This window comes from Numida meleagris, chromosome 8 (assembly GCF_002078875.1).
Source record: "Numida meleagris isolate 19003 breed g44 Domestic line chromosome 8, NumMel1.0, whole genome shotgun sequence".
NCBI lineage: Eukaryota > Metazoa > Chordata > Aves > Galliformes > Numididae > Numida > Numida meleagris.
In genome coordinates, this window is record NC_034416.1 from 10963723 (window position 1) to 10976710 (window position 12988).

General features: G+C 47.9%; 1 protein-coding gene across 1 annotated transcript in view; it reads left to right on the top strand.

Annotated features, from left to right (window-relative positions):
- The window catches only part of LOC110403363 (gamma-aminobutyric acid receptor subunit gamma-4), a 31702-nt gene that overhangs the window by 12123 nt on the left and 6591 nt on the right, over positions 1 to 12988 (top strand). Inside the window, exons 4-5 of the mRNA XM_021406498.1 lie at positions 12062 to 12282; positions 12875 to 12957. Of these exons, the coding sequence (XP_021262173.1) occupies positions 12062 to 12282; positions 12875 to 12957 (304 nt within the window). The remainder of the gene's footprint in view (positions 1 to 12061; positions 12283 to 12874; positions 12958 to 12988) is intronic.

Below are 12988 nucleotides of genomic sequence, written 5' to 3' on the forward strand. Positions count from 1 at the left end.
GCTGTTTATTGTGCAGGAAACATGAGGAGTTTGTTATCAGCAAAGATGAACAAAAAGCTGGGGGTTTGCCTCAAAAATTTGGAGCTTGATAAAAGATGAAAATCTGGACAGCTGGCTCCTGGAAGGGAAAAGTGCTGTTTTTCGGAGGCATTTCTGGAGTGCAACGCCCCAAAGTTAATTAAACTCCCCAGTCAGATGCTAAATGGGGATGGTGACTGTGCCCTGTTGGGTTTCTCACGGTGCAGCATCAGTATGGTGCTCAGGAAGCCTGCAGATCTCAGGCAGTGTGGGATAAGTCAACATTCATAATTCATAGAATCATAGACTATCCCGAGCTGGAAGGGACCCATAAGGATCATTGAGCCCAATTCCTGGATCCACACAGGACCACTCAAAAATCAGGCCTAAAGCAAGTAATTAAGCAAGTGGTTTCTGTAAATTCTTTCACAGATCTGGTTTCTGGCCTTCTGCTGGCAGAAATGGCTCCGTTCTGCATTTATTTTGTGCCAGCTGCTGGAGAAAGCTCCCATTTCTTCAGCCAATCTTAAAGCAGGGTTTTATAGCCCAGAGCCCTTGCAGGTAGGGAAGGATGTTTACTGTGGTGAGCTGAGGTGCTTGTGTTGTAACATGCAATTCCTCACCCTTAACGACAGAAAACCTTTCTAACATAGTTCATGGCTGCAGCAGCTGTATCTGGGTCTCCCTTTCCAGGGGTCTCCACCAGCACCAGGCCTCCTGTTGTTAGCAGACCCTAATGACAGCTTTCCAAAAGCAGGGAGCTCTCCTTGCTCTGGGTGGGGTAGCCAGGCTGCAGGGACATCCCTGAGCTCCAGTGCGATCTGTCTCAGTCAGGAGGAGCTTTGCCTTCTGCCAGCGCATCAGAAGAGGCTTTGCTGGCGTGCACAGGTGTGGAAGTGGCTCGGATCAATGAGAAGTAGGAATTCTGCCTGGATGCGCCTGGGGGATGCAGGCTTGGAGCAGCCGCACAGCTGCAGCTCACTGAGAGGAGTGTGGATGCGGCTGTCTTCATCGCAAACCCATCAGCTGATGGAGCTTGCTCTTCAGGTACCCAGAGGCTGACGTCTCAGCACAGACATGGATTTGTGGCCAGGCCAGGAAGCATGTGTTTGACTCTAGTACTAATCTGTGCTCTGAACCTCATTAAATTGATTCTTCCAAGTCAAAGGGAAAGCACTATTGTGTCAAATTTGAAAGATATAGGCTCTGAGCTGTACCAATAGTTGTCACTTGATGGGCTGAATTATTTTTAAGGCAGTTGATTTATCTGAGCTGAAGGCTTTAGATCTCTCCACAGAAGAGTTCAGGGTATTTAAGCTGCATGAGGGGAAAGTCAGTGCGGTGGTAGAGGCTGGTGTTTGTGGTCTGGGGTTCACAGCCAGCACTGGGGGAGCAGCTCTCACTCCTTCCTCCCATCTCTGTTGGGACAAACTTCTGTCCCACCTCTGTTGGGACAAACAGACAAAATTCTTCAGCATTTCTGAGGGCAAATGGGCCAAAACATTTACATGTGGCATCGTCAGAATGCTTTGACTTGCTTTTCATGTGGCGATAAATTCTGCCATATAAGTGAAGAATCAGAATGAGGATTGGGAAATAGAAGTTGAAATGAAATGAATCAGATAAGAGTAAAGCAAAATATGTTGTTAGCTTACTGAAGGAAAAAAAAGTTTCTAGGGGAAATGATGTGGTTGCAGTAATTCATTTTAGATTTTGACGCTTTTAGTTTATTTTCAGCAAAAGTTTTTACGGTAGATATTGGTTCTATTTATTCCCTGCACCCTCAGATGAAGCCATCCTACCATCTCCCTTAAAGGCTGGCGTGAAATCTGCCTGCAGTAAGTGTGCAGTGAAATGGCACATTTCTCCAAATTCAGCGGCCGCGGGGGACCGCAGGCAATATGCATCACAAACCTCTCAGTGCCTTGATGCTAAACGCTGACTGTTTGGCCTATTACATCCTGGTAGAGGTGCTGGGAGATGGAGATGAAGCTTATGGTGTCAGGGCAGGGCTGCTCGCCCCGGCTTCATCTGAGGAGGCTGTCAGTGGGGGGCTGGTGTCTGATCGCCCATGTCACAAACTGCACATGAGCAGGCCTGAGCCTCCGCATGGAGCTGAGGCAGCGTTCCGCTTCCTTCTGCCTCTCCCCATGCTCAACCTGGGTGCCTCAGTCTTCAGCCTTTTGTGCTGGTGGGAGATGTGTTAGGGTGACAAGTGTGTGGGCAGGTAGTGCTTTGCAGCCATACAGCTGTATTGCGTACAGCGGCCTGCAGCAGGCCGGCCTTCCCCAGCGCCGCTTTGCTGATCTGCAGCCATTTCACAGCCATGTTGCTGAGGCAGGTCCCAGTAATGCCCGATACATCAGCTCCTCAAACCCTGGAGATGTCACACCTGCTGCACTGTGGGTGTGGGAGTGAGCTTGGTCAGTGGCCTTGGGCATATGCTGGTGGCATGCAGCTGATGGTAGCTGGGGGCATTTTATGCCCATCTTCATGCAAGGAAGGCTTTGCTGTGAGGGTTCTGTGGTTGCTCTCTGGCCTGCAGTTATCTGGAAATGGTTTAACCATCTGATGATCTCTGCTCAACAGGAGAATGGCAGGTGGTGATAGTGGCTCACCCCAGACGGGTGCACAGGGTACGTGTGAACCAAAACACAGGAGTGGTGGTGGGGGAACACCTTGTCTCCAGGTGGCTGGGGACAGGGGAGGTCAGAGCACGTATGCCGTGAGCGCGGTAAGCTTTGTTTCTGACACTTCCTCTTGGATCTGCTTCTACAGGAACTGGGGTGAGTTCTGAAAGGGATGTCTGCAAGTAGAATGGGTCTCTACAAAACACAAATAGGGCCCTGTCTTTTGAGGAAGGGTGCTGTTTGCAGCAACCAGATGCTATGGGAAGTAAGCAGCCTGCAGGTCCTGCTTGCCCAGTGGCTGGTGTCCTGGCTTCCAAATGGCAGTCACACCTGGCTGAAATGTGGCCATGTCACTGGAAAGGAGAGTCGCTTGGCTTGGTGTCCCTTCTGTAACTGCAGTCCAGCTTGCTTTGCTCTTGAATATTCAACAATTGATACAGAAATTGTCCTTCTTCTGTAACCTGATTCCTTTTTCCCAGCTGCTTCCCTCAGCCTGTGCTCCCTTGAAATTACATTAGGCTGGGCTGTGATTTTTATGGTAGCTTGAAAAGAAGAACTGAGAAAGGAAAAATAACATGAAGCAGGGAGAAAGAACTAAATTGAGGAACTGGCAGGGCCAGGAGAGAAAGCTGGCAAGCACAGCAAGGGGCATGAGAGGCAAGATGAAACAGGTTTCCTTGAAAGAGTCATTGGAGCAGAGTACGCTCGTTCTTTATCTAGGACTGGGAGAGAACAGTGTCAGGAATGACAATTTCTGCAGAGGCCACAAAACCCTCCCCCTTTGTGAAAGAGGAACTTCCTCAGATTCTCAGATTTTCTTTTTTTTTTTCTTCTTCTTTTTTTTTTTCTTGGAGATGAGATTTAGAAAGGGATTTTTACAGGCAAACACTGGTTTTCCTCCTGGCCAGCACATCTACTTCTTTACAATGGACAGCATCCCAGGGACACGGGCAGTAGGAATGCACTGTGCTCTCTGAGACCTGTTTTGGTGAGAGGACAGTGTAGCATAAACATCTGGGACATGGACCTGTCTCTTAGGTGTCATCCTGGCTCCTTGATTCTCGGAGAGCTGAGTCGTGCTGCCCACTCAAGGCTTTTTCCTTGTGAGGCTTTGTGCTGTGAATGTAACACTTAGGGACATGGTTTAGTGGTGGACATGGTAGTGTTAGGCTGATGGTTGGATTAACCATAAGGGTCTTTTCCAACATAACTGATTCTATGACTTCTCATGTGGGGCAGCCCCGGGAAGTCTGCTGGCCCACGACAACCTGTGATTTATCCCTTAGGCACGGCACAGCTCCCATGGTTGGTGGTTAGCGTTGCTTCTTCAGGACATCCTGCCAACACGCTGCCTGAAAAGGCGGTTTGAGAGCTCAGTGCTTGTTGGGAACAAGTAGGTCACTCAGAGGAGAGCATAATTAGGAGAAGCTTGTGGTGCATTCCCTGCTCCACGTACTCTGTCCCTAAACTCCTGCATCTGGCCATGGTAGGAGCCTGCTGGGACAAGAGGACACTGCCCGACATCATTTGCCCATTCTTATCCTCTCTGGTTTTGCACGCTGCTGTGCCATGCCATGCAGTTTCTGTACTGGGAGGATGCTTCCAGCTCTGATCCACATAAAAAAGCAAAGCTCTCATGGCTCTCTTTTTCTGCCACCCTTTCTTTGCCATCTTGACCTCAAACCACAGCTTCTGTAGCAATTTCTCCATCATTAAGTCTGGAGTGGGAGGGACTTTCTTTATTCTCTTTGCATGACAATTAGCATCCAGCTGAGATCATTAGGCATGTTTCAGTCCACAGAGAGAGTCAGTCCCTGCCCTGGAGAGTGTACATGTTACTCAATGAAGCAAAGTCCCATAAGAAGGTAGCAAGGGGGTGGGAAACGATGTGATGCTTGAATAGGGCCACTATAATTGAAGCTGTTTCTGTTTGTGGCAGTGTATGGTCAGGGTAGTGATACCTTCTTGATGAGGCAGAGAAGCAGAGTCATGAGCTACTGAAGGGAGTGCAGAGAGGGGTAGGGAAAGGAAGAGAAGGACAGCAGAGTGCTGAGATCTCTGTAGAGTTCTACGGTTTGCAGTGAACTACTTGGCCTCTGTAAGATTCTCAGCTCCCCCTAAGTAGTGTAGAAAGAACTGGGTATGTGTGACAATCAGAGCCTAAGTCTCAGGGGCAGTGCTGACTTTGACACCTCCCAGTCCATTGGGTGAAGCAGCAGCAGCTGCAGGCTGTCCTGGGGTCTGGTAAGAAAGGCAGTGGTGCTGCCGAACAAAAAAATCCCTTCAGGGGAACCCTCCAGGTTGGAGGCGGAGGGATACACGCAGTTGGTGAGCCCTACACCCAGCAAGGTGCTTGATTCAGTACCTTGAAACAACACAGCTACGTGCTTCGTCTCACTTATTAGCATTTAGTAGACTTTCTTGCTTTCCTTCACTTCACCTGTGGGCCATGTCCCTGCAGCAGGACACAGCTCTTGTTCCTGCCTCTGCTTTTGTGGGGGGGCAGAGCTATGGCAGGGAGCATGTCCAAGCAGGAGGAACGGACCATGTTCCAGGCAATAAGAGCCTTGGAGATGGCTGCATGGGGACAGCCTGACATCCCACACACCTCTTTCCGAGAGTGTTTTGGACTGCACTCCCTGGGAGTGGATTAATGGGACCGCCCACCTCCCTTTGCCTGGAACAGGGTGCTGCTGCCGCTGCTCGTGCTGTCCTGGACAGTGTCAGACTGCCCATCCTGAGCCGACACTTCATTCTAATTGCAGTGAGTGACATGGGAATGGAAGGTGCAATTAAAGGAATTCCAGCATCTCATCTGGATCTTACCAGGCTGTCCTGGGGGGACAGCCTTGGGGAGTTAATTGCATGCAGTAAGGAGGCTCAGCTTTTAGCCCTTTCCAAGGAAACCTCCTCTTGTCTCACCAAACATCCTATCAGCTTAAAGGACGTATAAACAAGAGCACCTGCCCAAAGTGCTAAGTATTCTTTTACCATTATCCTATGAGGTTCTGTCCTCACCTTGTCTCTCCCAACACCTGCTTTCTTCTTCTTCTGCCACAGACTTGCTGCAAGACCAACATCACGGGGAGTGTTTAAGCATTCAGAGGTAAGGTTTGATATGCAAACAGCACTTCAGCCGTGCGTGGTTTTGCTTTGCAAGCAGCCCAGGCATTTCCTAGAGATCACAGTAACTGGGCTGCATCCTTGCTTGGCTCTGAAAGTGTTTACACATGACTTTTCATCCAGGCTGTGCCCTGTCTTGAGGATGGTGTGAAAACAAACTGAAAGGAGGCAGCTTCATCCCTGTGGTGCTTTGCATAGTACTTCATTAAGTGTTCAGGATCCTCCTCTTTAATCAATTCTGTCCCATCTGTATATAGCATCCCATGCCTCTGCCTTTTCAATAATAGCCTCGTCGGGGACAGTGCAGACAGACCGTGCTTTTATAAACTAGCGTCTGGCTGATGTCATGTCTCGACTCAAGGACTTTCCTTGATCCTTTGGGTAATGACTGTTAATCAGATGCTACAATGCACACATGTCTAGGTCACATGCCCCTGAAGCTTACAGTGACAGATTCTGTGTACTGGGCTACATTCCCATGAACAGAGGAGCAGGTACAAAGAAAATCATCAGCTGTCTTGGGGGTTTCACATAACGAGATAACATACTGAGGGACAGTAAGTGGCATTACAAGTGAACAGCTCAGAAGGAAGGGTTTAGGGAAAGGAAGTAGTCTGGGCTTGTTGCTGGGTATAAAAGTCTGCTTTTCCTGGTCAGCAGTTACTCAAAAGCAGGATGGCTAGCATTCAAGCATGCTCAAAGCACTCTGTGCCAGCAAACCAGTTAATTTTCATGGCCCTGGGTGGTCTGCAGCTGGGGACCTGGAATTTGCCAGAACGACAGCTGCCTAATTTGGAATCTGTAACTGTATGGGTCATCCTCACCATTGTTGCCAGTTTGATGTGAAGGAAGCTCCAACAGGGAATTGCATTATGTGAAGGATATCTCAAAGTTTCGGTCTCTGTGTGTGCAGCTGGGGCTAAGCATTGTGTCCCTGCTTGCACATGCATGGGAGCAGGCGTGAGCAAAGGTGTGTGGGAGCTGGCAGGCAGAGATCTCAGGAGGCACTGCTTGGTGTTGAAAGCCCTGTCCAGTCCCATCTGCGGAGACTGAAAAGGTGAGCAAACTGTGATTGGGGAGCTTGCAATCGACAGCATAGCGCGTACAGCATGTCCTGTTTGAAGGCACCTGACAAGAGCGCAGGACATGGTGATGGTTTTTAACAGCGAGATTGTATTATAAAAAGAACGCTGTCTCAACTGAGATTCCCTGGGCAGAGGCAAAAGACATTCAGACAAGGACAGCACTGCCAGTGTTGCTGCAGGAGTGAAACAGATGGGAAGTTCAGTGTGTCACCTTGAAAACACAGATCGTCAGAGCTCTGTTCCTGTTGTCCTTGAGAGCTCCCCCGGTCACTCCAGCATCATGGCCAGAGAGCTCTCTGGGATGTGGTTTGGAGAGAGGAGGATCTTGCAAACATAATGGAATTTATATTCTTCTTCTTTTGCTCTTTGTGTTGGGAAGACAAAATTGAGCCTCCCTTCACTCTGAGGTTTGCACAGTTCTGTTGCACTGGAGGTTTTTTCCTTCCTTTCTATTACACCCTGCGTGTTCCCAGCACCAGAGCAGGGAAATGGGGCATCCAGAGCAAAGTGGTCATTACTGTGGGTCAGTGACAAGACTAGGTGAAGCCTGGCACTGCCCAATCTCTGACAGGCAGCAGCCCATGCTGTTAGTAAAGTATGCTCTGCTGCCTTTTAACAGTGCTTACACATCATTCTAGAAGGATGTTTCTGCTCACAATCTCGGTGGACAAGAAATTCTGCATCAGATTTGAAGGTTATTCTGAAATAAGGTTATTTCATTTGGCTATCAAAGCGTGGAGAGCTTCTCTAGACCCTTTGTGTGTTTCCCCACAACGTGAAGCTGACTGCAGGGAGCAGCTCAGGTGTTGTCAGATCTGTTTGCAGGCAGGGAGGGATGCGTGGGCTGCCGTGGAGAGGGAAATGCTCGCCTGCACAAGGCTGTGTGGGTGGAGAGTTGCTCAATGCGGCTAGATCTGAAGGAGAAGCTTCCTAGCGCGAGCTGCACCCACCAGGCCTTGAAAGAAATACACCCCACTGCTGGTTCTCCTCCAGTAACTCCTGAGATCTTACTGAGTTGCAGCATCCCAAAGGGTGTGCCTGAAATAGTCGCTTTGTTTAGCTCTGTGATGAAGTGACAGCATGGACCCATCAGTTTCACGTCAGCCACCTGAAATGCTAGCCATGCTTCCCAGGCAAGCAGGTTGCTTTGTTGTGCTGCACAAGGGATGTCCTTGGAGATGCAGAGGGAACTGGGTGCCATGAATAGAGAAAAATATCAGAGCAATAAAAGCTAGAGTGAATCCAGCTAGGGTATTAATCCCTCATCCCAGCTGTTATTGAGGATTTTTCCAAGGCCTCTCTCCAGTAGGGGAAAATGAAAGAACCTGTTTCTAGGTCTCCATCTCCTCTATTTGGAAATTTCTTGTTGCTACTGAATGCAAAAAAAAACCCCATGCCTTCAAAAAACTGGAGTTGCAAAAAAAAAAAAAAAAATCTTTAAATCCTTAACTTTATCCTAATTTAGGGAGATTTTATCTTCAGCTTGTGGCTTTGCTTTTCTCTTTGGCATTTGTCAGAAACCTGGGCTCTAAAGAAAACGGAGGAAGAATCTCCTAGATGAATACAGAGGGACAGGTGCCTATACAGGTGTCGATTTGCAAATTACACAACACAAGGATCTTCTGGCAGTGCACAACTGTGTTTTATCTGGTGCACAAGGTAATCTGAAAATGCAAAATGTGGATTTCAGGTTGTGTCGTGCTAACCCTGTGAGTTTAAGCTGCTAGTCTGAAACCGGGAAGCCCTAACTCTATTAGCTCTGGAGATATGTGTTCCACAGGGCAGAACTTAATCCCAGTTAGAGTTCCTGGGGTCAAATCCAATTGGAAATGCTGGCTGATTCCCCATGTGTGCACAGAGGTGAGAGAGGAGGTGTGGGAAGGAGCTAACTGGGGCTAACCAGATGGCAGTGCCTGCTGATCAGGGTGCCCAATAGCCAGCAGGGCATGCTGGAAGGCTGAGCCAGATCCAAGCCCACACAGCCAGCAGTGCTGATGCTGCAGGGTGTTCCTTGGCTTTAGACAAAAGCACGTGATGGTATGTAAGTATTCCTGTGCATTTCAGTGTTCGCTCTACTGATAGATTGCTATATTATTTTATGACTGAAGTTTGGTGTAAGATTGCATTCACGCCAAGATGTGTGTGCTACTCCACATGTGATCCAAATGGCACAGCCCAACTCTTAGAGCGATACCTCTTTTTTTCTCTAGTTCCTTCTGTTGAAAATCCTAAAAAGCCCATGCTGTTACAGAGAAGTTAACAACCTCCATGTGCCGCACAGCAGATGGTACCGTAATGTTGGAGGCGTTTTTCACAATAACCTTTTTTCGCATGGGGAAATTGAGGTGTAGAGAAGTCTCCTTCTGATGCTTGAGGATGAATCAGTGGCAGAGAGAAAACGTATGGGTGCAGGAGCTCAAGAAACAGCACTTCCTCAAGTTTTAGGGATTGAGCTCATCCTGCCGCCAGGTCCCTCGGAGAGCAGCAGGTTGTTCTCTGTGAGTCCGGCTGTGCAGAATGGATCTCACTGAAACACAGTGGTGCGAGTCTTGTGAGGTAGGATCCATGGAAAGAAAAAGCGTCACTCCACGCTGTTGTTGCTGCCCAGTGCTGGTGCTTTGGGAGAAGTGAAGCACAAGGTCAGAAGGTCCTTGTGGAACTGCAGAGCACTCCCCTCACAAATTCCTCCTTGGAGGAAGGAGGAATGGGAAAAGCACAATATCAAAAGGGTTGGAGGACTGGCCATCCAGAAAAGGCAATGAATTACTTGTAGTAATAGCCAGAAAGAATTATTTGTGAGATGCCCGAGGGCCAGATTTATACATTTTCGTATAAATCTTGCCTCAGATAATTCTGAATGAAAATACATTTGTAAATACCAGCATTTCCCAATGGGCTCCCCATCTAAAGGCAGGGGATCTACATCAGCGAGTGAGTGCTTCCTCATGAATAATAGCCACTGAAATTAGATCAAACTACAAGAGAGTGACAATAACAGCTCCGATTTTTCAGAAGAGCTGAATGACTTGTGTGCTATGCTTTTTGCAAAGGCTGTCAATGGCACAAGAGGAGCTCTTTAATGCTGATCCCCTCTGAAAGCGTGGGCTTGACAGCAAGCGTTAAACCCCTGGGATGTCTGACCCTCAGCTCTCCTGAAACTTTAGCATTGGCTGTCCTAGACCTGAATACTGAACTTCACAGCAGGGCTTCTGACCTGAGCAGCCAACCCTGTGTTGAGATCTCTCAGGATTTTCCACTTAAGAGGTGGAACCGATGGTGGCATCTAACTTGGATATATCGTTGCATTTTTTGTTGCTTTCTCCTATGCCTGTTCCTGAGGAGGAGCAATGTAATCCTGTAGTGGCTCAAACAGGGCTTTCAGAAGTTTGGGGTGAACATCAAGTGTTACGTTATTTTGGCCCCAGCAGCTGGCAAGGAAAAGGAAAATGTTCCCAAGGAGAATGAAGTCAGCCCTCCCCATTAGTGTCATTTTCTTGGGCTCTCACTCCTGTCTTGTCCGTGCTGTGCCAGTTCTGCTTTGCCCGCCTGTGAGCTCTGTCTCACTTTTTCACAGTATAAGCCATGCCTCCATCACCGCATACCCCACTTCCTGGCAGTACCCATTGCAATCCAGAGCGTTCAGACGCTGGAGGGGTCTTTCCCCACCACCTGTGTTCAGGCAGAGGGCATGCTTGTGCGCCTGGCTTTGAGGACTGCTGTTGTCCGAGCTCTGTGCCTCTGAAAGGGAACGCTGTGCCTCCTTGTGTCTGTTTTGAATCATCTGTGGAGGCAATGCCATCACTTTTAACTTGCTTTAGCTTAACGTGCAGCATCTGTTTCTATTCAGAGCTATTTTAGGACCTCATTTTCATTACCTTGGCTCATCCCCTTGTCTAACCAGGGTGAAGGATCAGCCTAGAGAGTGAATTGACCACCTGATGGCAAATGCTCTTTTCTCATCATCTCATTCCTATGCAAGGGACATTTTTGGTACCAATCATTCATTACCGGTTGGCTGACAGTGGAGCAAGGGTGAGGAAAATGAAGCAGGGAGCTGTGTGCTGCCCTGCTCTGCCTCCTCCAGGCAGGACACGGTGTCCGAGGGAGTGCCCTAGGAGCACCACATCTATTTTAATGGCATGATTTGAGAAGTCAGATCTGAATCAGCAGTGAGGGCAGCAGAGGGAGGACATACTACAGTTATAAAAATTCCACTGAGATAAATCAATAGAGGGAGGAGGAGAGATGGTAAAGTCAGACACTGTTCCTCTCTCCAGAGGAGAAGGAAACAATGCTTCCATGGTCACGGTTGTTTAACACTGAAAGGGGGCAAAGGCCAAGTCAAAGAGGAGCTGTCAGGAGCAGGTGACAGCCATCAGTATGGGCTGGTGGACCTGGATTCAGGCTGGGGGCCTGGTTCAGACAGCCACTGAGTGCCAGACATGCTCCTGCATGGCACTAATTAGCACCTTCTCCATCAGACTGAAAAAAAGGGTAGGGAGCAAATTGATTCACAGCAGAAAGCAGCAGAATGCTGGGCTAATGATGTGAACTAGTGCCAGTCCAATCCAAAGAGGAGCCACCTCCCAGAAGTGCTGGTTATGGGTTAGCTGCATACTCTGTCTCTCACTAAAACCAAAAGTTCTCATTGTGCTGGAAACCCTGTTTTCTGTCTACAAAATACTCAAACAAATGTTGAACCAGTTGCACCAAAAAAAGAGATGGATCCATAGCAGCTCTTTCCAAGCTTCCTTTTCTTATCTTCAGCAAAAGGTATCTGCCCAGGAACCCTTAGTGTCTCTATTATTCATATAAATGATTTACACTCTAAGCACTGGGTTAATGCACAACACCACTACGGCTACATGTACAAATTAGATACATAAAGCACTGCTGGGCTTTGTCCTAATAAACAATAGAAAAAGCTGTCTGTTTGCCTTCTCTAGCTAGCTGGTAAGCAGATTTCCTTGCCTGTGTTTGAAATGTAGCTGAACTTAGGACTGGATTCAGCCATTGCCCACACAGTGCTTGGCTTTTCCTAAGTATGGTGAGGACGTCCTGACCCTGAGCCAGAGCTGAGCTAGGAAAGTTGTCAGCGGATACCAACACTGCCTGTGACTCCAAATCGGTGGCCTCCAGATCAGAGGACATGGCTCTGCTTTGCCTGAATCCCTCTCAGAAACGTGTACTATTTCTCTTTCACAGGAATACACCATTGATATCTTCTTTGCTCAGACATGGTACGACCGGCGTCTTCGTTTCAACAGCACCTTGAAGGCCCTCACACTGAACACTAACATGGTGAGCCGCATCTGGATCCCAGATACCTTTTTTAGGAACTCCAAGCGGGCTGATTCCCACTGGATAACCACTCCGAATCAGCTCCTCCGCATTTGGAATGATGGAAAAGTGCTCTACACACTCAGGTACGTGCAGAAGGTACTACAGCTGGTGCTGAGGTGAGGAAACAAGGAGATGGTCAAGGTAATGTTTTTCCAGCTGTTCTGTAGTGGAGACGGTTCCCAGTGCTGATATTCCCAGACGTGCAATACTGGTTGCAGAATGGGCTTCCTCTTCCTAGGAAAAGAGCTCCCCCAAAAATGTTAAACTACTTTTCTGTATCATACTGAGGAAAAAAAAGTCAAAAGTATAAATGGTTTCCAACATGAAAATTGTTCTAATTTTTGTGTTGGTCAGTCCAGCTATTTTGATTTGATAATAAACATCTGTGCTTTTTGCCATAAATTCTCACTCTCAGAAATGAATCTGAAAAGCTCACTGAACAAAAAGGCTCGTTGAATGTGAAAATTAGATGTTTTTCCTCACTTTGAAAATATCCAAACATATGCTTTGTTTTGCTGCTGTTTTGAAATGTTCCTGCAACCAGACTGATCTTCAACAAATTAGTGTCTCTCTTTTAAAGAAGCGACAATCCCTCTGTCACGTTATGGTGTTGAAATCAAACCACCTTCACTAGCACAAAACATCAGCCTCGCTCTCTCTCCCTTTCTCTCTCAGGCTGACGATCGAGGCTGAATGTCTGCTCCAGCTGCAGAATTTCCCAATGGACACTCACTCCTGCCCTTTGGTTTTTTCTAGTTGTGAGTATCCATATTTTAAAAATAGTTTTAG